At 35.0% G+C, this 25,691-nt stretch overlaps 1 protein-coding gene and 1 pseudogene across 12 annotated transcripts in view; both read left to right on the top strand.

Annotated features, from left to right (window-relative positions):
- The window catches only part of LOC110641326 (homogentisate phytyltransferase 1, chloroplastic), a 31,432-nt gene extending 22,866 nt beyond the window's left edge, over window positions 1–8,566 (top strand). For 3 of the 12 annotated variants that reach the window (XM_021793106.2, XM_058132024.1, XM_021793468.2), the window contains 7 exons: window positions 4,063–4,164; window positions 4,323–4,418; window positions 4,522–4,593; window positions 4,702–4,797; window positions 7,509–7,613; window positions 7,891–7,965; window positions 8,312–8,566. In XM_021793106.2, the coding sequence (XP_021648798.1) occupies window positions 4,063–4,164; window positions 4,323–4,418; window positions 4,522–4,593; window positions 4,702–4,797; window positions 7,509–7,613; window positions 7,891–7,965; window positions 8,312–8,353 (588 nt within the window). In that variant the 3' untranslated portion in view covers window positions 8,354–8,566. Of the gene's footprint in view, window positions 1–4,062; window positions 4,165–4,322; window positions 4,419–4,521; window positions 4,594–4,701; window positions 4,798–5,350; window positions 5,431–6,298; window positions 7,483–7,508; window positions 7,620–7,868; window positions 7,966–8,311 lie in introns of those variants that run through there. The other 9 variants (XM_058132023.1, XM_058132026.1, XM_021793957.2 and 6 more) reach the window with 7 other exon arrangements.
- A 2,202-nt stretch (window positions 8,567–10,768) lies between these two features.
- LOC110644056 (exopolygalacturonase-like) lies at window positions 10,769–25,568 on the top strand (annotated as a pseudogene).
- The last annotated feature ends 123 nt before the right edge of the window (window positions 25,569–25,691 follow it).

Genomic DNA, 25,691 nt, shown 5'->3' on the forward strand with positions numbered 1-25,691 from the left:
ACTTAGCTTGTTTATCTCTTTAGCAGCTACATATGATTGGCCCATACACCAATTGGATATCAAGAATGCCTTCCTTCATGGTGATCTTCAGGAGGAGGTGTATATGGAGCAACCACCTGGGTTTGTTGCTCAGGGGGAGTTGGGTAAAGTTTGTAGGCTTTGGAAGTCTCTTTATGGCTTAAAACAAAGTCCTAGGGCCTGGTTTGGGAGATTCAGTGAAGAGGAATTTGGTATGCAAAAGAGTAAGTGTGATTACTCAGTATTTTATAAGCAATCTGAGGCTGGTCTAATTCTCCCGTAGTCTATGTGGATGACATTATCATCACCGGGAGTGACTGTATTTCATCTCTTAAAACCTTCATCACCAAAGACTTGGGATTATTAAAGTATTTTTGGGTATTGAAGTTATGAGAAGTAAGAAGGGTATTTTCTTGTCTCAAAGAAAATATGTCCTTGATCTATTGACAGACAGAAAATTAGGTGCTAAGCCTTGTAGTGCACCAATGACTCCAAATTTACAGGGATAGTGAGTTGTTTGAAGATCCAGAGATGAGATTGGTAGGAAAATTGAACTACCTGACATTGCTTATGCCGTTAGTGTGGTAAGTCGCTTTATGTCTTCCGCTCATTGGGAAGCCTTGGGACAAATCTTGTGCTATCTGAAGGAGCTCCAGGAAGAGGTTTGTTATATGGTAATCATGGGCATTTGAATGTTGAATGTTTTGGATCTAAGGTTGATAGGAGGTCAACGGATATTGCGTTTTTGTTGGAGGAAATTTGGTGTCTTGGAAAAGCAAGAAGCGAGTGTAGTTTCTCGATCTAGTGCTGAATCCGAATCTGAGCCATGGCACAAGATGTGAGGTAATGTGGATATTTCAATTACTAGATGAGAGTTTTAAGACCAAATTGTGGTGTGATAATCAGCTCTTCATATTGCTTCTAATCCGGTATTTCATGAGCGGACCAAACATATTGAGATTGATTGTCACTTTGTTCGTGAAAAGATTCAACAGATCATCTCAACAGACATATCAAAGATATTTTCACAAAAGCTCGAATGGAGCTAGGATTGACTATTTGTAACAAGTTGGGCATGATTAACATCTATGCTCCAACTTGAGGGGAGTGTTATGGAAAGTCAATCATTATATTATTTTGTATTCTGTATTCCTATTTAGGATTCTTATTTAGGATTTCTTCCTAATTAGTATAACACAATTATAGGAATCAATTGTATATAAATACCCATGTACAGATTAATTGAAACAAATGAGAATCATCTCTTTCTACATCCATCAAGCTTCTAATAAGAAAGATCGCTTTCATAGTTGAACGATTGGGCATGAAGCCAAATTGATTGGGAGAGATAGAAGTGTCCTGACGTAGTCCATGTTCCACAACTCTCTCCCACAACTTCATAGTATGGCTCATGAGTTTAATTCTCCTATAGTTTGAACAACTCTGTGTATCTCCCTTATTTTTAAAAATAGGTACTCAAATACTCCTCCTCCATTCATCATGTATTTTCTTTGAGTTTAGAATATTATTAAACAATTTAGTTAACCATGCTATTCTCATATCTCCTAAACACTTCCACACTTCAATTGGTATTCCATCAGGTCCACAGGCTTTACCTACTTTCATTCTCTTGAATGCTTCTTTTACTTCTAAAGATCTAATCCTTCTAGTATAATTCACATTCTTTTCTATTGCTATGTAGTCTATATTCCCGCTATTACCACTTTGACTATCATTAAAGAGATCATTAAAATAATTTCTCCATCTTTCTTTAATGTCCTCATCTTTCACCAACACTTTTCCTTCTTTATCCTTAATGCACCTAACTTGATTGAGATCTTGACATTTCTTTTCTCTCCTCCTTGCTAATCTATAAATGTCTTTCCCCCTTTCTTTAGTTTCAAGTTTCTCATATAACTTTTCAAAGGCCTGTGCTCTTGCTTGACTAATTGCCTTTTTTGCCTCTTTCTTTTCTATCTTGTACTGTTCATATGTCTCATTATTATCACACTTAAGTAGTTTCTTATACCATTCTCTCTTTCTCCTCACTGCCTTTTGTACTTCCTCATTCCACCGCCATCTCTCTTTTGAGGGTGGTCCATGTCCTCCAAGTACTTTTCTGGATGCTTCTCTAATCTTTGATGTCATATGTATGCACTATTGGTATCCACATCCAGCTTCTATGCTTCGGACTCGATAAGCTCATTTTTGAACTTCAATTGCTTTACTCCTTTGAACTCCCACTACTTTGTTCGAGCTATACTATTTCTTCTAATCTTACTTGAATTGTTCTTAAACTTGACATCCAAGACCACCAACCGATGCTGACTTGTTAAAGCCTCTCTCGGAATGACCTTATGATCCGTGCATAGAGCTCTATTTGTCTTTCTGATTAAGAGGAAGTCAATTTGGCTTCTATGTTACTCATTTTTGAATAAAGTAGGTATTTGCTAGTATTAGGTCGTATGCCATAGCAAAATCCAGGATGTTTTTTCCCTCCTCATTTCGGCTACCAAAACCAAAACCTCTATGAACATTCTCATAACCTTGCTTATCATTTCCTATATGTCCATTCAAATCTCCACCAATGAAAACATTCTCTTCATTCGGTATGCTTTGCATTTGATCATCCATATCTTTCCAAAACCTTTGTTTACTCTCATTATCTAGTCCTATTTATGGGGCATAAGCATTAACTACATTTATTGTTTCTCCTTCTAGTACTAGCTTTACTAGTATAATTCTATTTCATACTTAGCTATTACAGCATCCTTCAATGTCCTATCTATGATTATGCTCACTCTGTTATTGTTCCTCTCCTTTCCGGTAAACCACAGTTTGTACCCTGAGTTACCCACTTCCTTGTTTTTCTCTTCTATCCATTTAGTCTCCTGAATTCAAGCAATATTCATCCTTCTTCTTTCCAAGGTATCCACAAGCTCCATTAATTTTCCTGTAAGTGATCCAACATTCCAAGTGTCAACCCTGATTCTCTTCCTATCCTGTTCCTTTCTAATTGATCTCCTTCTATGATATCTTCTATTGCTCTCTATGCCTATCTTGTGTTCTGTTCCACCATCTATTCTACTATCTGTCCTATGGACTAACTTCTTTACCCACACCTGTCCTTGATGTGGGAACCCTTACTTATTTAACACCACACCCGGGCGTCGGCATGGCGCGTCGCTTTCGGTGAATGCTTTACATCCTTGCATATTTCTCATTACACTCGGGTTTCGATGTAGCGCGTCGTAAGTGGAGGACGCCCCAACGTTTATATCATTTGAATCCATATTATGAGATGTGACGAAATTTTACGCTGGTTGTCACCTACCGCAACCCTCCTCTTTTATCCGGGCTTGGGACCGGTTAAGCACAAACTACTTAGATAGAGTTTCTTTTAGGCCTCCTAGGAATAGAAAAATAAGTAATTTTGTATGTTGTAGGGTTATTTAATAGTTTATATGTATATATATATATATATATATATATATATATATATAGCCTTGATAGACATATTTGTTTCTTAGATTGAACTAAAATATCATGGGCGTGAAAACTATAGGTTCTAAATCAATAGGCTTTGCAAGACCAATCAAGGCTAAATGTAGGAGATAATGTGGATGGTGTACCTAAGCAACTGGCTTGTCTCACAATGTTGGCTTGGGGAAGACCATTAGCAATGGATGGACTAATTTTCTTCATTTTTATGATTTGGAATGGGAGATGGTTCTTAAACTTCAGTTCCACTTGTGATTTTGCATTTACCATAAGGAGAACATGATAAGATGACATATGAGTGTTATAGAAGAAACTAAACCATGGTTACATGGTTGGAGGAAAAGAAATTGGGAATGAAAGGTTAGAGGAAGGATAGAAATTGTCCTTTATTTGTAGTTGTTGGATGAATAAAGGAAAGGAAAGAATTTAAAAATGATACGTATTTTTTTTTTTAATTTCATGTGTGTATGGAATGACATGATGAGATGTCACATTTTTTGTTTTATAACCTAATGATCTATGTAACTTCTTGTTTTTTTTCAGTTGCCATTATTGAGATGGAAAAGGTTTGCATTTGTTGCAGCAATGTGCATCTTAGTTGTCCGGGCAGTGATCGTTCAACTTGCCTTTTATCTGCACATGCAGGTGCTTCTAACTAAAATTTTTTTATGAAATAGATGTTTAAACCCAAAGTATTGCCTGACGTACATGAGTGCTGAAGCTATCAACATTGGCAAGTCATTATACATGTATACATGTGACATATTTAGGTGCTTGAATAATGATGTGCTGTCAATTTCCAGACCCACGTGTACAGAAGACCTACTGTCTTTTCCAGGCCTCTGATTTTTGCAACTGCATTCATGTGCTTATTCTCTGTTGTTATAGCATTATTCAAGGTAAATAGTTTTTACTTTTAATTTTCACAGTATCTGGGCATTTAAGGGCAAAATTAGCTGCTGGCATAATTTATGCTTTCACCTTTAACTGCATTGCATGTAGGATATACCTGATATTGAAGGGGATAAGATATTTGGTATCCGATCCTTTACAGTGCGCTTGGGCCAAGAACGGGTTAGTTCTGAACATTCTACGTTCTCTAAATGCAAACTTCTATTAACATTTAGATATAGTCTGTCAATATAGTAATATCTTTTGGCTGTGCCTAATTTACATTGGCAGGTTTTCTGGACCTGTATTTCTCTGCTTGAAATAGCTTATGGTGTTGCTATTTTAGTTGGAGCAGCTTCTTCCCACACCTGGAGCAAGTGTATCACGGTAATCTGCTGTTCACACTTTTGGCCATGTATTGATTTTATTTAGTGACATGCATAAATTTTGTTGCTGATTTTATTGAATGGCATAGATTCTCCTCCTTATTTAGCTTTGGAAATGTTGAAGAAAAAAGGGTTAAAAGTTGAAATGCAAGGACATCTGTTTGTGCTCGATAATATTCAATATAACTATCTTCCGTTTGTGATGTAGAACAATAAAGAAGAATAAAGAACTTGGAGAAATCAAGGGCCAATCCTTGAAGAGAGAACTAATTCTCAAGCTATTATTGATCTCATAAAAATTGTCATATCAAAGCTTCTGAATAATAGAAAATTAGCTTTATTTATAGAGCTTACAACTCTAATCAAATTAGGAATAGAAACACTAATTCGACTCTAATTAGGAATACTAAATAAGATAAACTATAAAAATAATAGACTGAATAATAATAGAATTACTAAATAATAAACACTCTTTAAATTTCCTAATTCTATAATAATTAAAATTCCTAAATAAAATTCTAAGCTTCCTATTCTGCATTATTCTCTCCTTGAAGTGTTGAATGATCACAAACTAGATGCGGGGAATGCACAATACAGTCTTCTTGGACGGTAGCAACAAAATTGACTTGAAGAGGTTTGCGCTCTCTTTTGTATTCCTTGTAACATCTGTATAAATAAAATCAATTAGAATAATAGTTGAAAGGGTCTTTAACTCAATAAGATCTTCAATTTTTGTTAACTCCAGACTTGATTGTTTTTAATCTCCATTGAAGGCTCCAATACTTGATTAACTTCTTGCTTTAGAATTCGCTCTGCAGCATGTAAATGTTCAAGACTCAAATCTTTGGATTCTTTAATCTTAGACCATTCAAGTTTTAGTTTCTTCAGCTTGCTCATTTTGTTCCTCGTTTTCTTCTACAAGTTGCTCTTGAATTCTTATCGTTCATATTCAACGTCAAGCTTTGTTTCTTGCTTTAAAATTTTAATTTCTTTTTTATGTTCTCGCAAAGCTATTGATGATTGATTGAGCTATACTTTTGATAACCCATTAAGCTTTACTTTTGAGAACTTATCAAGATGTGCATTCATTTTTTTACACTTGAAATCACAAGTTCTTTCCTGCATTTTTCAAGCTCTCTCTCCTTAACTTGCAAGTGTTGTTATAAATTTTCATATTCCCTTTCTTTATCTAGTAAAATCTGTCTAACTTCACGATATTCATCATGTAAGAAAGAACACCTTTTATGATCATGACTATGATTATAATTATTTATGCAATGACATAGAGATACTAATTGACCATTGTGAAATCCAATGCCATAATTAATTTCTTTGTGAATATTTTTGTAGTAATTGAACTCCTCTTCGAACCTCTTAATATAAGTTTCCATGGCATTCGAAGTAAGAAAACATACCTTACTTGAATATAAAAAGGTTGTTTCAGATGCAGGATGCTGAACTTAGCAAGGAAAGAAACTCCTAAAATTTTGTTGATGTGGCAGTTATGATGTAGTAGTGATGGCATGGCACAGACAGCTGTTGTGTTGATGATGTGGCGGTGACAACATGGCACCTTCTGATGATGTGACGTTGAGTGGCAGTGACGTAAGCTGACGTGGTGGAAGCAGAAGTAGATTAAGAGTTATGGAGGGTCAGATGGCTGGAAATTGTGAAATTCCGGCGAGTGGAGATTCGGGTCCAGTTTTGACCTGAATGGATCTTTGCCTCTGATCTTCATATGGTGGCCGAAGTTGATGTGTTGGGGTCGCCTCAGGCTGGCGAGGAGATCTGCATTGGCGGCAGGGAGTTTTGGAAGGCCCGAGGCGGTGGGTGTGAAGGGACAGTGGCATCAGCTTTTGGATCTGTTTCGTGAAAGACTTTTTTTTTTTCTCCCTTCTTCTTCTTCTTGATAATAAACAGTAAACTAAGGCAATAAAACTTTTGAAGGGTAAGGGTTTGTGATGGGAAATTTCTAAGGAAAAGTGAGAACACAAGTGGGATGTTTGGGAATTTTTGCAGAAGTTGTGGAATTTGGATTGACTTTAGGCTCTGATATAAAAAATTGATATAGAACAAATAAAGAAGATTAAAGAACTTAGAGAAATCAAGGACAAATCATTGAAGAGAGAACTAATTCTCAAGATATTATTGATCTCATAAAAATTGTCATATCAAAGCTTCTAAATAATAGAAAATTAGCTCTGTTTATGGAGCTTACAACCTTAATCAAATTAGGAATAGAAATATTAATTCAGCTCTAATTAGGAATACTAAATAAGAAAATAAGAAAATAATAGACCTAATAATAATAAAATTTCTAAATAATACAAACTCTTTAAATTTCCTAATTCTATAATAATTAAAATTCCTAAATAAAATTCTAAGCTTCCTATTATGCATTTCTTTGCTTGGGAGCTATGTTATAAATCTCAGTTAAAGCTAAACACTTGGGTGAAATCATTTTCCTCGAGTTTGGAGGGAATTACTTCCCATGAGTTTTGTAGGTTATAACTAGCCTTCCATATGGATTCTGAGATACCATTTCTGTTGCAATTCCAAGTTATCAATGATGGATTCAGAAACCATTCATGTCCTCTTTGGTTTATAACTGATCCTCATTGTATGTGTTGTTCCTTGCAAGTATGATTAAGTTATCAATTGATTCCACTCTTGCCTATGGTTTAATTTCAAACTCACATTACATTCGTTTAGGTTCTGGGGCATGCCATATTGGCTTCAATACTGTGGAACCGTGCTAAAGCTGTTGATCTCAAGAGCAAAGCTGCTATAACTTCATGTTACATGTTTATTTGGAAGGTAACTTTCTGCCTCTTACTGATTGACAGTAAATATTACAGGAAGTGTAAGTTGATCAAATTAAATAATTAAAATGAATAAAATGACCCGATGATATTGAAGTACTTATGCCATCATCTTGCATTCACATGGACTACCATGTTTACATCAATCATTAACCACTTACTTTCTAGTTTTGTAAAGATATCCATTTTTTTACACACAAAGTAGATTAACCTTTTTTGTTTTTATTATTTTATTTTCTTGTTCAATAAGATTTAAATTTAAGAATGTAAAGGTTACCAAAGCTTGCTCATTTTTCACTGGAGCTGGATCAAGTTCAAACAGAAATATGGGCGCCAAACTCACTATTGTATCCTTGTGATTGTTTTTACAAAAAAATATTAATAAGAGCTAACGTGGTTTAGTCTGACGTTAAAGATCACACACTTTTCTGCCTACCTTAACCTGTATTATTCCCAAGGTGCCATGGCTGTTCATATGATGTATTAATCATGACTTGAGGCTGAACAAGTATTAGCTGGTTAATTTTTTTTTTTATTTGAAGTTAATAATAACCAACTCTTTAAAAAGGAAAAATAAATAGAATACTCTCAATACTCAATAAACAAGATCCATAAAAAAAAGAAAAACCTCATAAACAAGAACCCTCCCCCTCCTCTTTACCAAAGGTCTATGATGCTCCTTTACTCTTGCAGCTCTTTTATGCAGAATACTTGCTCATACCACTCGTAAGATGAGCATGCAAAGCATTGTGGAGAGAAGGAAACTGCAGCCGTCTCTAAAAATGGAGTATTCTACTGAAACATTAATGCCTAGAAAGAGGATACTATGGTTTGCTTGCAAGTTCTGTATGCCTATCATTTATCTCGAACAATTGTAATGCTGGGAGAAAAAAATGCAATTACTATGTAATGGCATTGTATTAGTACACAATTTATTATTTGCATTTATATCTCGTGATATAAACTGGAAAAAGTTAAGAAGAAACACAGAAATAGGAAGAGAAAACCAGAGAAAGAGAAACTAAATGAGAGAGGAAGAATCAATTTCTGAATTATTATTCCATAATAAATAGAAAGGAATACAGTTCTAGTGTAGAGACAAGGAGGAGAACATATTCAACACACAGCTCGTGCAAAGGAAAGACCAGGGCCACCATTCAGCGCATTGACTGACGGGAGGTTATCACTCTATTACAAATTGCTGAAAACCGGCATACAGGGCAAGTTGCACGCCTAATTTAATGGCATGAATTCTAGCAAGATCCCATTCCCGCTTTGAAACTTCTAACAGCAGCCATTATAATTTGACCTGATGCATTTCTAACAACCATGCCAAAACTCACTAAACAGGCATCGCTTACACCTGCATCAGTGTTAAGCTCGTACATATGTGGTGGTGGAACACTCCAATAAGAGATTATGCTGTCTCTCCGGATTGCTTCATGCTGTACCTCAGCTCCAACAAATTCCAACCAGAAGCTGTGTCCTTGGATATAGCCCTCCGTTCATAAAAAACATGGCCTTGAAAACAAATTGCATTATTGTTTTTCCATAATTCCCACAGTAGAACAGGAAAAAATCCCATAAAATCCATATCAAATTTGTCAAAAAGATTGGCTAAGCAACCAACATCATTCATCTCAAACTTATTAGCACAAAGTCGCCATGGAGATGAATACCATACCCGAAGTGACTCGTGGCATTCAAGAAACAAATGCTGAATTGATTCCTTTGACTCACCACAGTGGCAGCAATATTCATCTACCAACATCATTCTTTTTAGCAAATTGCCTCTAGTGGGGACTATACCCCTGATCAGCAAACAGGTTGATTTGCTTTCTTGAAGCATTTTCATTCAGTTGGGAGGAATTGCTAAATAGAACCAGTTTCATGGAGGGTAGCTCTACCAAACAAACTATTGTCATCGGCAAAAAATAAATGACTGATGGCTGGAGCAGACTGCGCTGCTTTACTATCATGATACCTCCATGAAGCTTGGCCTTGCAGATCAATGACGTTAGATCCTCTCGAAGTCCCCTAGTAGGCATGACAGCTACAGAAGGACAATCATTAATTAGCAGTGAATACGAAACTTTAGTAATACACATCATCACTAATTCACAAAGGAAACATTAAAACCCAGTTTTAGCATAATTTGACGAAGAATTACTCATTCAACCCAATCATAGGCTTTATTCATGTCTAGTTTCAAAGCAAAGTGCTCACAATTACTTCTAGATTTTTTTTTCTAGTGAAAAAGCTCGAAAGCAGCTAGGGCATTATCTTGAGCTAGCCCACCCGGGATGAAAGCACTTCAGGTTTATATAAGTTTTACACCCGTTTGGATTGAGTGCAATGTGGTTTATTAATGTATCGTATTGTATTGTATAGTATGGTTTTTTATTGTTAACATGTTTAGAAAAGTAGTGTGGTATAGGATGGTTTCTTATTTGGTTAGATGGTATGATATGGTAAAATAAATATGAGATTGCTAAAATGTCATTATTATTATTTTAAATATATAAATGGTTATTGTATAAAATGGGAATATAAAAATTTAAAACGATCTCAAACCACCGATATGGTGGTTTGGAACAATCTGAACAAACAAGGAGTATAATCATGCCAATAAATATGAAATTATAATAAACCATCATCCAAATAAGGGGTTAACCTATTTTCTATATCTTTAGTTATTAGTTTAAAAATAACATTACACAAGGCTATAGAGTGATAATTCTTTAGAGTCTCAGGTTTTTGAACTTTGGAATGAGGACAATAAACGTCCTATTAAAAACAGAGGGATCAGCTTGGTTATTCAGGATATTAAGCACAACGAACACAATATCTAAACCTACTATATATCAAAATTTTTGAAAGAAAAGAAGCAGGCATACTATAGGGACCAAGAGTTTTGGTTGGATGCATTTGCTTTAAGGCACCAAGAATTTCTTTAGCTGTACAAGGTTTTGTCAATTTATCATTCATCTGCATAGATGCTCGTGAGTTGACCGTGTCAATTAGAACTGCTACATCCAAATTATCCCTTGAAGAAAACAAATCAAAGAAATAATTGACAAATATTTGCTTAATCTTCTGTCTGTCAATAACCCAATTACCATTTCCATCCTGAATCCTCTCAATATGATTATGTCTCCTGTGCTGATTTGCCTTCTGATGAAAAGCAAAGTTGTTCTTGTCCCCATCTCTATGCCAATTATCTCTGGATCACTACACCCACATTGTTTCTTCTTGCTCTAAAACCTTCTTCTTTACACCAAAAATAATTAATTCTTTTTCGATACGGGTGAAGCTCAGTCCAATATTTTTGATGTGCGAAAAAATGGTGCCAGAGCAGACGCGAGGTTAGATTCTAGTAAGGTATGCAAATAAATTCTACTCTCGATATCATGAAGATATTTCCTAAATTATTATTGTAAAAAGTTTCATTCCCTTTTTCCATTTTAGACTCTATTGAGTGCATGGAAAGAGGTGTGCGCAGTAGTGGGTTCTAGCAAAGTTATGATATCAAAAGGGACATATTTATTAGGTGTAGTGGATTTAAAATGTCCATGCAAGGGTGCGATGCATCTTGAAGTTCAAGGAACCTTTATAACACCAACAAACCCTAGCGCGCACAATAAGGCTAGTTGGATTATCTTTGCCTACATCGATCGATTAACAATATCTGGTGGTGGGACCTTCGATGGACAAGGAGAAATTGCTTGGAAGCAAAATAACTGTGGCTAAAACCCAAAATGCAAGTCACTTCCAATTGTAAGCACAATTGAATGCTATCTCGCATATCTTCACTATTCTATAGCCCTATCTATGGTAATATTACTAATAATATTCTCTTTATGTACTTGTTCCAAAAAAAAAAAATATATCAGTTTAAGGTTTGATTTTGTCACCAATAGCATAGTTGGGGGCGTAACTTCCCTGGATAGCAAGAATTTCCATGTCAATGTTATGGGGAGCAAAAATGTTACCTTCCAGCACTTTGTAGTCATTGCATCGGGACATAGTATCAACACAAATGGAATTCACATTGGACAATCAAAGAGGATCACTATCATTGATTTAGACATTATCAGCAGTGATGATTACATATCAATTGGAGATGGGAGCCAACTAATACGAATCACAAAAGTAAGATGCGGGCAAGGTCATGGCATTAGTGTAGGAAGTTTAGGGAAGTGCGAGAAGGAAGACCCTGTGGTTGGCATTTTTGCAAGCAATTTTTGTGAGAATTAAGAGTTGGCTTGTGTTACATGGTGGCATTGCATCTAATATGCATTTCAAAGATATTGTCATGAAAAATGTCAGCAATCCTATTCTCATAGATCAAGTGCATTGCCCATGGAATCAATGCAATTCGAAGGTAACTTGAATAAAGAAAGGGAAAGGAATTCCTCTTAATACATATCATATGGTCACGTGTAACTTACTGGAACTGAGTGGGTATGCTTTGTATTAGCACAGAAGGTTACACGGGTCTCCAGGATTTACACGGGTCAAGTTACACAGCCCATGTACTTTATTTCTTCCTCGGTTCTCTGGATTTCTTCTGGCAAAATGTTACACGGGTCTGTGGTTGTGCTTGCATGACCCGTATACTTTGTACCAACAACGCTTCTCAATCCTTCGCCCTTTTCAAGGTTCCTTCCACACTTCTATGCTCTAGAACTTCACCAAAACCCTAAAAAATACAGAAAGAATCAAATTAATGCAAATGCTAAAAATTTCTCCATTTAACACAATTATTCCAACAACTCTCTAAATATATGCTTAATAGATAATTATACTTTAATCAACTGAATTAGGTATAAATATACCCGAGAAACACTAAATGTGATGGAAGTAAAATTAATAAATTATGCACTTATCAAATTCTCCCACACTTATTCCATGCTTGTCCTCAAGTATAACTAAAATTCTCAATCAACTACACTTAGAAGTTCCTTAACTTCACCCTATCACAACATTCTCTAACAAAAGATTAAAAGTTTGAAAGAAGGTAATAACCATCACAATAAATTCCATCAACACCATACCAAATATCAATAATTTTCCAACACAAAACAAAAGGCTTGAAATCAATTAAGCTCACACAATTAAAGTTTCATAAAATTTTAAATCAATACATACCAAAACACAAGGCTAATTTATCAAGGCACAACAATTATAGCTCTTTGTGTAATGGCCCGACCCACTAGTGATATTGTCCGCTCTGGACCGAAGTCCTCATTGTTTTAAAACACGTCACTACCACAAATGTAATGGCTCGGCCCACTAGTAATATTGTCCGCTCTGGACCGAAGTCCTCACGGTTTTAAAATGCGTCACTAGGGGTTACGAACCACCAACTTATAAACCTAGCATCTCTCCTGTGTTTTGTTGATGTGGGATTTGCCTAGGGTGTTACAATCCACCCCCCTTATGGGACTCAGCGTCCTCGCTGAGGTTTGCCCCACCATCGTTCAAGGTTGCACGCGGAGCGGCTCTGATACCACAAATGTAATGGCCCGGCCCACTAGTGATATTGTCCACCTCTAGACCGAAGTCCTCACGGTTTTAAAACGTGTCACTAGGGGTTACGAACCACCAACTTATAAATCCAGCATCTCTCCCGTGTTTTGTCGATGTGGGATTTGCCTAGGGTGTTACACTTTGCAAATCTTAGGGGAGATAGAAATGCCCATTTTTTTTATATATATTTGAAATTGGTACTTCTCTCTTGTCACAGTTACTTTTTTTTTTTTATTTCAACCGTCACCTTTAGAAAAGTACCTTGCTCATATTCTAGCTAGCTTTTGGCTTGAGAATTGACATGGGGTTCATGAAGACCCCTGGTTAGTTTGTTTAACTAAAATAGCGGAGCAATTTTCAAGTTCAATCTTTTATTTCCCCTAATTTATGCATCGACATATTATAAAGTGCCTGATAAATTAAACAAAGTTTTGAAATATGCATGACACTAGTTTAAAGTACACATAACTAATCATTCACCATTAAATCAAGCCTAAATGATTTATGTAGAAAAAAAATTACTCTATGGTATGGAGAAGAGGGAAAATCCATTATTAAAGTTACTATTACCTTGCCTAAAATTTCAAAAATTCAATCTAAAATAGAAAAGTCATTTCAAGGACAAAGCACTTCTCTCTGAGAGTTAATATAGAATCATGAATCAAGCTTATAAGAACAAATATATATATATATATATATATATATATATATATATATATATATATATATATATATATTTTCAAAGTTGCAGCAATAAATTTCTCCTCCCCCACACTTAAAACTTACATTGTCCCCAATGTAAAGCCCAAATGCAAAAGAAAAGAAAAAAAATCCTAGAAAATAAAATAAGATAAGGGAAAGAAAACAAATCTGATTGTGGCTAACAAGCCACCCATGGGTTGCCTCCCAATAAGCGCTTTTGTTTATCGTCGTTAGCTCGACATGGCAAAGCTCCTTAATCCACATAAATTGGGTTACTCAATTTGAGCTCCTCCACTGTATGCTCCTGAAACCCTTCATAAAATGGCTTGAGTCTATGACCATTGACCTTAAACACTTTGTTAGTTCCTAAACTTTGAATTTTGACTGCACCATAAGGAAACACATTAGTAACAACAAAGGGTCCAATCCAACGAGAACACAACTTACCAGGCATCAACTTTAATATGGAATTATACAATAAAACTTTTTATCCAACCACAAACTGCTTCCTTAGAATTAGTTTGTCATGGAATGCCTTGGTCTTTTCTTTATAGATCTTACAATTCTCATAAGCCTCAAGTCGAATTTCCTCTAATTCCTGCAATTGTAATTTTCTTTCCACACCAGCAGTATCCAAATCCAAATTACAATGTCTAACAGCCCAATAAGCCTTATGTTCTAACTCAACAGGAAGGTGACATAACTTACCAAATAGCAATCTATAGGGGGACATACCTATAGGTGTTTTATAAGCAGTCCTATAAGCCCACAAAGCATCATCAAGTCTAAGGCTCCAATCTTTTCTATTTGGCTTCACTATTTTTTCCAAAATATACTTGATCTCTCTGTTAGACACCTCTGTTTGCCCACTTGTTTGAGGATGATAAGCTGTAGATACTCTATGGAAAACACTATATCTCCTCAACAATGCCGCAACAATTCTATTACAAAAATGTGTGCCCCGATCACTGATCAAAGCTCTAGGAACTCCAAACCTGCTAAAAATGTTTGACTTCATAAAACCTACAACAATTTTAGAATCATTAGTCCTGGTGGCTTTGGCTTCCACCCATTTCGAAACATAATCAATAGCAAGTAATATATAAATAAAGCCAAAAGAAGAAGGAAATGGACCCATAAAATCAATACCCACACATAAAAAATCTCACAAACAAGTATTGGATTCTGAATCATCTCATTCCTATGAGCTAAACTTCCTGTTCTTTGACATTGTTCACAATTTTTGCAAATCAAATATGAATAACAAAATATAGTGGGCCAGTAAAAACCATAGTCTAATATTTTTCTACCTGTTCTCTTGGGTTTAAAATGACCTCCACATGCATAGGCATTGTCACACCTTACCCCTCTGTAAGGCATAACATGATCCCGTAGAATACCTAATAAACTATCGAATTTCACCTACCGATAACTCATTAAGTACCCTACAAGGGATTTTAAAATCATTTTCTTACTTTTTATAAGTGGTGAGTATTTTTTTTAGGTATTAAAACATTTAATTAAAGTTGAAAACTAGTTAAAATTTTTGGCCCATTTTATTTTTCTGCAAATTTTTTAAAAATTTCGGCAGAGTGCTGTCTATATTTTGAGAAAACAGTTCTTCAAATTCCTGCAAAAAGCACTTCCAATAATTTGTCTCAACAACTTCTTCAAATTCACAATCATCCCAATCAATTTCAACATCATTTATCAATATCCAAAAATTCAAATCCACAATTTCCAATATTCAACAATCATCAAAATACCATTAATTAATTTCATTCAATTTAAAACAAAATACTTCCATTCATATTTCATTAAAGATAAAACAATTTATATACATCATTACAAAAATTTACATTAAGAGAAATTCAAACTAAAATTTATTATAAACTTTATACAAACTGTTCAAGACCAGTTTTACATGTCCATACCTTTACATACATTACATACGTCAAAATTAATTTTTTACAGTCAAGGTATAAAATATACCCGATAACTTCAAACAGGTAGCTCCTTAATCCTCAGTAGCTCAGTCTGCTGCTCTTCTAGTCTCTAAATCTGCGACAGCAATAACAACCATCGCTGAGTACTAGAACTCAGTGGTGCACAACATACTCAAATAATATTTATACAGAATTTAAATCATATTTATTAAAAAATTAGACTGAACATGAGAATTAAATATAAAATATGAATTATGAGATTTTAATCCAAACAATTTCATTTCGAAGTGTCAAAACTAATTTCATAAAACCCACAGTTATATCATGCCATTCGAAACAAATAGAATCTCAATAGCCAGAGGCTAAGGAGAAGTCACATCACAAGGCTAGCTAGCTCAAATATATGGATATCCATTCAATTTCTTCTTCTACTAGCATACACCTCAACACTTCAGCCAGAGAAGGAATCAAAATTCGAAACTGATTACCCCCACTAGTCATGCTAGTGAGGTATTCAAATATATGGTAATGACATTATGGTTTCAAAACTTATCTTAACAATTTACTAAACATTGCCATTTCAAATATACACAAATAGCTTTCAACAATTTAAATAAAAAACATAATAAATATTTCATCACAATGATGTCACAATTCAATATTTCAAATTATTCAAAATAATATGCAGAAGAAAATTTACAGAAATTCTACGTTGTGCACAAACCTTATATGAGTCGCCTTTTGGCCTTGACTCAACACCTCGGGTTCCTTCCCGGTATTCTTTTCCACTGAAACACACAGTTTTACAGTATTTCAGTATCATAACTTAGCATGAATCCAAAATAAATTTAAATTCATTTTTACCTAGCTCTAATGTGCTAAACTTGACGTTCTTTAAAATTTGTATTTCGGGGTTACTATTCACAATACTATTTAAGTCAATTTGTTGACTTTCTAAGGCTTAATAGGTATGGGAATCCCAACTTCACCCACATACCACATTTTGGTTACTAAATTTGTTGGTTTTGGCTGTTTACTCAAATTCTAAGTCTTTTAGGCAAATTTGCAAATTTTCAGTTTTGGTGTCTTAAGTTGCACTATTTCATTTGTCATTTTTCTATTAGAATTTGGCAAACCTTTCTTCATAGAAAATGTTCCCTATTATCTTAACTTTATTCTCCTTTTTGAATCACTCCATTTGGAGTTTTGTAGCTCAAGTTATAGCCATTTGAATTATGGCTGCCGGATTGGACTTAACCCAGATTTCTGGGCACCAAACTGGTTCTGGCAGTTTTAGGTCACCAAATTTGGGTGGCCAAATGACTTAGTTAAGGGCATAATTTGAGTTTGTGTTCTTCATGAAAGTTTTAGGTCCATATCTCAGCTTTCCACTGGTAAAATTTCAGATTATTTAGACATGCCTAACCCAAGTTGCCAAATGAACAAACACTGTTCATTTGGTCATTTTTGTACAGGTCAGATTGCCTAAGTCCGGATTTGGTCAATTTGTTCACTAGGTTTTAGTCACTTTTTGGGCATGATTCCTAAATGAAAAATGTTCCATTTTGTGTATAGTTTCATTCCCAATTGGTCTCATACCAATTAGACTTGTAAATTTTCAGTTTTGGTCCCTGAAATGGACCTTGGTCATGCTGCCTGCAGCATGACCATTTTCAATCCGAATTTAAACTCACTTCCAACACTTCCAACACACCTCAATTGGTCACAAATGACCATTTTCCTTCTCAAACAAGGTCAAACACACCATTTCACAATTTCTCACATTTTTGTCTTCCAAAACCCTAGGTGCCAAACACTAATTTACACAATTGATTAATTCATACCCAATTTACTACACTAACCACATATTCAACCTTAATCAATGTCAAATTCATGTCTAAATTAAATTGAACATATCAAAACTTCAAGGTACCATGGCTGGCCGAAATTCATGTTTAGTCCTCTAACAATTGTTTTCTTTTCCATTTTCCATAATTTCTAAGTTTATTCAACCATAAGCATAATAATTAAACTAGCAATTTAAAGTTTAGATTACTAACCTTTATGCAGAATTTTTTTCACTTCTTCAACTTCTTCCTTTCTTCTTTTTTTTTGTTGTCAATAGATGAATCAAGGTTCAAGGACAATATTTAATCAAGAAACCTTAGGGAAATTATGGCTAGGTTAGGGTTTATGAAGCTTGAGTCAAGCTTCCATGGAGGTTTCAAGAAAGAAAATAAGAGAGTGACCAAGGGAGAGTTACAGCAATATGGATGAAGAAGACCCAAAAATGAATTTTGTTTTAATTTAATTCCTTTTTTTTTATTGGTCACTTAAGTAGATAAATATCCCACTTTTTAAAATTTAAAATTAAATTTATTATGTCATGCATTATGTCATGCATGATGATGTCATCACTTTTTCACTTTTTCTTTTTCTTTTCTATTTATTTTTCTATTAGTTCTCTAATTTAATTCCCGACTCTGAAATTTTCTTTTCTCCGATTTTATCTGACAGTTAGGTCAGGAGTCAGCTCTCGGGGTCAATTGACCAAATTGCTTCTTGCCGGTTCAACCTGGTTTGCAAATAATTTAATATTTCTTTTGGCTCTCTGACCTAATTATTTGACTGGCCTAACAATTCTTTTTCGTGATTTTCTCTTTTCCACTGTGTTCGTAATAGTCCTAAGGACCGCGGCGTCACATTTTACGATTCGAAATTTGAGTTTAAATCAACTTCGCAATCCTTCCCGAGAAGGTCACCCATCGCTGTGACTCTCGGCTCATTTAACTTTTTATGTTCTGTTTTTCTAATTTATACTTAACTAATTGACAATTACTAATTGTTTGTGTTTATGGCTTATCTAGTTGTATTAAGTGTGGTTCTAATCTCCTTAATTATCCGGACCGACATCGATCACCGGAATAGTGAAATATACCAGGCTATGCAAATAGGGGTGTTACAAGCATGACAAAAAGCAAGTATAGATTGAATCTCATTATCAGGAACACATCTCATAATAATTTGATTTGAATAAAATTTTCACAAATACGGGTCATCCCACACATAATACTTAGCCTCACTTTTCAATTTCTCTTTCTTAGCTCTACTCAAATCAAAAGGCACAACCTTAGTAACCAAATAATTCACCAAATCAGCATACTAAGGGATCATACCTTACAATTTAAATAACTGCTCATCAGGAAAAGATTCCTATAAAGGAATTGTATCTTCTTGTGTCACTAACCTGCTCAAATAATCTGCTATCAGGTTTTCAGCTCCTTTCTTATCTTTGATTTGAAGATCAAATTCTTGTAGCAGAAGGATCCATCTAAGCAACCTTGGTTTTGCTTCCTTCTTTGCGAAGAGATACTTCAATGCTGCATGATCAGAGAAGATAATTATTTTAGAACCAAGCAAATATGACTGAAATTTAGCTAAAGCAAAAACTATAGTAAAAAACTCTTTTTCAGTGGTAGAATAATTGAGCTGAGATGAATTGAGTGTTCTGGATGCATAATAAATCACATGAAAGAGCTTCCTAACACGCTGCCCTAAAACTGCTTCCACTGCATAATTACTTGCATCACACATAATTTCAAATGGTATTGTCCAATCAGGAGCCTGGATAATAGGGGGTGATGTCAAGGCAGATTTCAATTTGTCAAAAGCCTCCTTGCACTCTTCACTCAACTCAAAAGAAATATCTTTTTGCAAGAGTCTAGATAAAGGCAATGCTATCTTAGAGAAATCATTAATGAACCTGCGATAGAAACCTGCATGACCAAGAAAAAAACATACTTCCCTCATAGTTGTGGGGTAGGGTAAGTTCATAATTAAATCAGTTTTAGATTTATCCACCTCAATACCCCTATTAGAGACAACATGACCCAAAACAATCCCCTGTTCCACTATAAAATGACACTTCTGTAACACCCCTATTGGTATAGCCTGGTATATTTCACTGTTTCGGTGACCGGTGTCGGTCCGGACAATTAATGGGATTAGGGCCACACTTAAGACAACTTGAGAAGCCATAAACACAAATAATTAGTAATGTTCAATTAGTTAAGTATAAACAAGAAAAATAGAACATAAGAAGTTAAACGAGCCGAGAGTCACAGCGATGGGTGACCTTCTCGGGAACGACTGCGAAGTCGTTTTAAACTCAAATTTCGAACCATAAAATGTGACGCCGCGGTCCTTAGGACCCTTATGAACACAGTGAAAAAGAGAAAATCATGAAAAAGAACTGTTAAGCCAGTCAAATAATTAGGTTAGGGAGCCGGAAGAAATATTGGATTATTTGCAAACCGGGATGAACCGGCAAGGGGCAATTTGGTCAATTGACCCCGAGAGCTGACTCCTGACCTAACTGTCAAATAAAATCGGAGAAAAGAAAATTTCAGAATCGAGAATTAAATTAAAGAACTAATAGAAAAAAAAAGAGTGGAAAATGAAAAAGTAAAAAGGTGATGACATCATGCATGATCTCATGCATGATGCCATAAATAAATAAATTTATTTATTTATTAATTTAGAATTTGTGGTCTTCCATAAGCCAAATTTATAAAAGAAAGAAAAGAAAAAAAAAAAAATAAAACACAAGTCTTCTTCTTCAAAACGTCACTCTCTCTCCCTCACCCTCTCCCTCACTTAAATCACCATTAAAGCTCATTTTTGAGCTTGAAGAACCAAAATCCAACCATAGAAAATTGTCCTACCATAACTAGACTTTGTTTGGGCAACTAGGAAAGAAGATTCAAGGAAAAGAAAGAAGAAAAATTTGAAGAAAAGGGAGAAGAAAATTCTGCACACAAGGTTAGTAAACTAAAGTTGATTTGTTAGTTGATTTAGTTATGTTCATAGCTTAATTAACCTAGAAATATACTTAAAATGAAAAGAAAACATCTCTAGAGGACCAAAAGAAAATTCGTCCAGCCTATGTAGGGGTGAGAATTGCATGAGTTTGATTGAATAAATTATGTTAGAAAGCTTGAATGAGTTGAGGAATTGTGTTTGTATGGTTGGAATTAGTATAATGTGACAAATTAACTGAGTTAGGGTTTTGGGACTTAGGGTTTGTGAACCAAAAATGCAAGAAATGAGTAAATGGCATGTTTGACCTATTGTGAAGTGAAAAATGGTCAATTGTGACCAAATGAGTTGTGTTTGAATTGTTGGAAGTGAAGCCAAATTCGGAGGATGAATGGTCATGCTGCTGGCAACATGACCAAGTCAACTTTGAAGGACCAAAACTGAAATTTTACAAGTCCAATTGATATTATATCAATTGAGGATGAAAATAGACATAAAATGACACAATTTTCATTAAGGAACCATGCCCAAAAACTGACCAAAACCTAGTGAACAAATTGACCAAAGTTGAGTAAGAGCAGTCTGCCACTGCACAAACTGACCAAATGAACAGTAACTGTTCATTTGGTCATAACTCGAGCTAGGCAGGTCAAAATGACCTGAAATTTTACCAGTAATTAGATAAGATATAGATCTAAAACTTTCATGAAGAACACCAACCCAAATTATGCCATTAACCTAATCAAATTATTGAGCAAAGTTGAGTTACTGAACCTGCAAAACTGCAGATTTCCATTTGAACAGTAAAGTTCCAATGGCTATAACTCTCTCTAGAAAACTCCGATTTAGGCGATTCTTGAACCGATGGAAACCTAAGACATAGTAGAACATTTCGTATGAAGGAAATTAGACCAAATTATGGACTTAACTTGATCAAATTACTGAACGAAGTTGGATCAAAAATCTGCCAGAACCAAAATAGCAGTATGAACAGTGCACGTAAACAGTAACTGTATTTTGGCTATAACTTGAGCTACAAAACTCCGATTGGGGTGATCCAAAAATGAGAATATACTTAAGACAATAAGGAACATTTTCTATGAAGGAAGTTTTGCCAAATTTCAACAGTAGATTGACCAATGGAACAGTGCAACTTCGGAGTACCAAAATCGAAAATTGGCAATTTTGCCTAAAAGACCTAAGCTTTGAGAAAATGACCAAAACCAACAAATTTAATGACCAAAATGTGGTATGTGGGTGGAGTTGGAGTTCCCATATCTATTAAGCCTTAAAAAGTCAACAACTTGACTTGAATAGTGTAGTGAATAGTAACCCGAAATACAAAATTTCAAGAACGTCGAATTTAACACGTTAGAGCTAGGTAAATGTGAAGCTAAATTTATTTTGGATTTATGCTAAGTTATGGTACTGAAACACTGTGAAATTGTGTGTTTCAGCTGAAAAAGACTTGGAAGCCCTTAAAGACTGAGTCAAGGCCTAGAGGCGACTCGAGTCAGGTTTGTGCACAATAAATTTATGTAATTGGTTTCCAATTGAAAATTTGAATTGCTATACTTTATGAAGTCGCTGTGTTATTTATGAATTGTGTTGCCACTTTGTGACTACAAAAATGACTTTGAAAATTGTTTGGGATCTCTCATAAATTATTGAAAATAATTGTTTTAAATTGATTTTGGATTCACACTTAGCATGACAGTATCACATTTCCTCCTCCATTTATGGGGTTGAGATCGTTTATTTTCCTCCCTCTCTGGCTTGCCAGTTGAGGTTGTAGATCGGATGAGTACTCATTAGCTAGCTAGCCACCTCCCTCATTGATTTCGATTAATGGGGTTGTAGATTGCTTTGTCGTGGTGTACAACACGGCATTGATCAGAAATTTTGTGTCATGACTTAGGTTGTGTATGACTTTGACAATACTGTGATTATGAAATTGTTTGACTAAACTGTGTTTAAAGGATTATTTGACAAAATGGTGTCATTATGGACTTTGATATTTGCAAAATGTGACTGAGAAATATTTAAATTGTATTTGGCAATGAATGATTTATTTATTGTATTTTAAATTTTTATTGTGCACCACTGAGTATTTTTATACTCAGCGATAGCTTATTTTGCTGTCGCATATAAGAGCAAGGCGAAAGCAGCAGAGTGAGCTGCTGTTAAATCGAGGACTACTTTGATCATTTTGTACATGTATTATTTTATACCCTTGTAGATAATCTTGATGTAAATATAAAAATGTTGTATGTATCAATGTAGTTGAGCAGTTGTAAATAAATTGTAATAATATTATTTTGAATTCTCTTCTGTAAATTTAATATTTGTACATATGGATTTTCTGCTTTATGCTTGGTGAATGGAAATATTAAATATTTTGAGATGAGAAAACTTGATTTGTATTGTGAAATTATTTTGAAGTGCATTGAATTGAGATGATTGAGTTATTGAAGGTTGGGAGTTGTGAAATATTTTTGGAAGTGCTTTTTATAGGTCTTTGAAGAACTGGTTTCTCAAAATACAGAGGGAACTCTGTCAAAATTTTTATAAAATTTGCGGCAAAATTAAAATGGACAAAAATTTTTACTAGTATTTAAACTTTGAATAAATGGTTTTTAATTCCTACCAAAATGCTCACCACTTCCAAAATGTCAGAAAATTGTTTTAAAATCTCTTGTAGGGTACTTAATGAGTTATCGGTAGGTGAAGTTCGGTAGTTCATTAAGTATTCTACGGGATCATGTTATGCCTTATGGAGGGGTAAGGTGTGACAACTTCTCATAATTCAAAACAAGATTTTTCTCAATGCATCTCAAGAACAGAAGTTAAATGATGTAAACATGCATCAAATGAATCACCATACATAGTAAAATCATCCATGAACACCTCAATGCAATTATCAATGTAATATGAAAATACACTCATCATACATCTCTGAAATGTGGCAAGTGTATTACAAAGCCCGAAGGGCATCCTCCTAACAGCAAAAGTTCCAAAAGGGCAAGTGAAGGTAGTCTTCTCTTGATCCTCCGGTGCAATCACAATTTGATTATATCCCAAAAAGCCATCGAGAAAGCAGAAATAAGACTTACCTGCTAACTGCTCAAGCATCTGATCAATGAATGGCAGTGGGAAGTGGTCCTTCTTTGTTGTTGAATTCAGCTTGCGGCAGTTTATGAACATTCGCCATCCACTTTGAATCCTTGTTGGAACAAGTTCATTATCTTGATTTGCTACCACAGTGACTCCTGATTTTTTTAGCACTACTTGGATTGGACTTACCCATTTGCTGTCTAAAATTGGGTAAATAACTCCTGCATCCAGTAGCTTTAAAATCTTCTTCTTCACAACCTCCATCATCTGTGGGTTTAACCTCCTTTGAGCTTCTCTACTTGGTTTAGCCTCATCTTCTAGTAAAATCCTGTGCATGCACACTGATGGACTTATACCTTTGATGTCAACTATTGTCCATCCAATTGCTTCCTTGTGTATTCTCAGAACTCTAATCAATCTGTCTTTTTGAATCTTTGTTAAATTACTTGAGATGATAACAGGAAGTGTCTCATTGTTTCCCAAGTAAACATACTTCAAATGCTCAGGTAAAGGCTTAAGTTCAAGAACTGGTGCCTGCACCACAGAAGATAATAATTTTGTGTGAGATACAGGTAAGTCAATCTTTGATACTCCATACTTTTTTGGAACAAGAGGTAATGACTGCAATGCCATTATTACCTCTTGAACCTCTACACTTAATGGTTTATTGGCACTAATTTCTTGAATTCCTTGACTAATCACCACTTCTAACTCATCCTCCATGCTTAACTCAAAAACATCCTTCACAAATGCATCAACAGCATCAATAGAAAAAACAGAATGGTCATCAACAGGATACTTCAGGGCATCAAAGATATTAAATTTGACAGTCTCTCTATCAAACCCCATAGTTAAGGTACCATCATCCACATTAATTTTTGTCATAGCAGTTTTGAGGAAAGGTCTTCCAAACAAAATCAAAGCTGACTTTGATGTGGGAACACTATCCTCCATATCCAGAATGTAAAAATCTGCAGGAAAAATTAATTCTCCAACTTGCACTAACACATCCTCAACTACTCCCAATGGGTAAGCACTAGAACGATCAGCTAACTAAATAATGACATTGGATTCTTTCAAAGGACCCAAATTTAAAGTTCGAAAAACTGAAATTGACATAACATTAATATATGCTCCTAAATTTGCCATTGCACGTTCAAATATAGAATCACCTATTTAGTAGGGAATAGAAAATGAACCCAGATCCTTACACTTAGGGGGTAATTTTTGCTGAATTGGCATTAGTGTAGGAAGTTTAGGGAAGTACGAGAAGGAAGACCATGTGGTTGGAATTTTTATAAGGAATTGCACAATCTACGACACCAATAATGGTGTGAGAATTAAGACTTGGCCTGCATTACATGGTGGAATTGCATCTGATATGCATTTCGAAGACATTATCATGAAAAATGTCAGCATTCCTATCCTCATTGATCAAGTGTATTGCCCATGGAATCAATGCAATCCAAAGGTAACTTGAAAAAGAAAGGGGAAGAAATTCCTCTTAATATATATCACACGGTCACGTGATGCTGGATATTTCATCAGCACACACACTCACACACAAACATTAAGAATTGATTAAAATCTTGTCTTTCTTTTCACCTTCCCAGATTCCATCCAAGGTAAAGATCAACAACGTTAGCTTCAAGAATATTCAGGGCTCTTCAACAACTCCCATAGCCATTCGACTTAACTGTAGTAGCATCGTCCCGTGCGAGAAGGTTGAGCTTGCTAACATTAACCTCAAGTACATTGGAGCCGACGGACCTATAAAATCCCTATGCGCAAATGTTAAACCTAGACTTATAGGACAATCAATTCCACCTGGATGTTAATGCACTCATTACGTCCTTGTTTCTTTGTAAAGTATGAGATGCCTCATTTGTTATAATGCAGAATGCCAGCTTTTCTATTTACAGTTTATCACGGATAGCCAATCTGCTAATTTTTCGCCTTTA

Source organism: Hevea brasiliensis, chromosome 13 (assembly GCF_030052815.1).
Source record: "Hevea brasiliensis isolate MT/VB/25A 57/8 chromosome 13, ASM3005281v1, whole genome shotgun sequence".
NCBI classification, from domain to species: domain Eukaryota; kingdom Viridiplantae; phylum Streptophyta; class Magnoliopsida; order Malpighiales; family Euphorbiaceae; genus Hevea; species Hevea brasiliensis.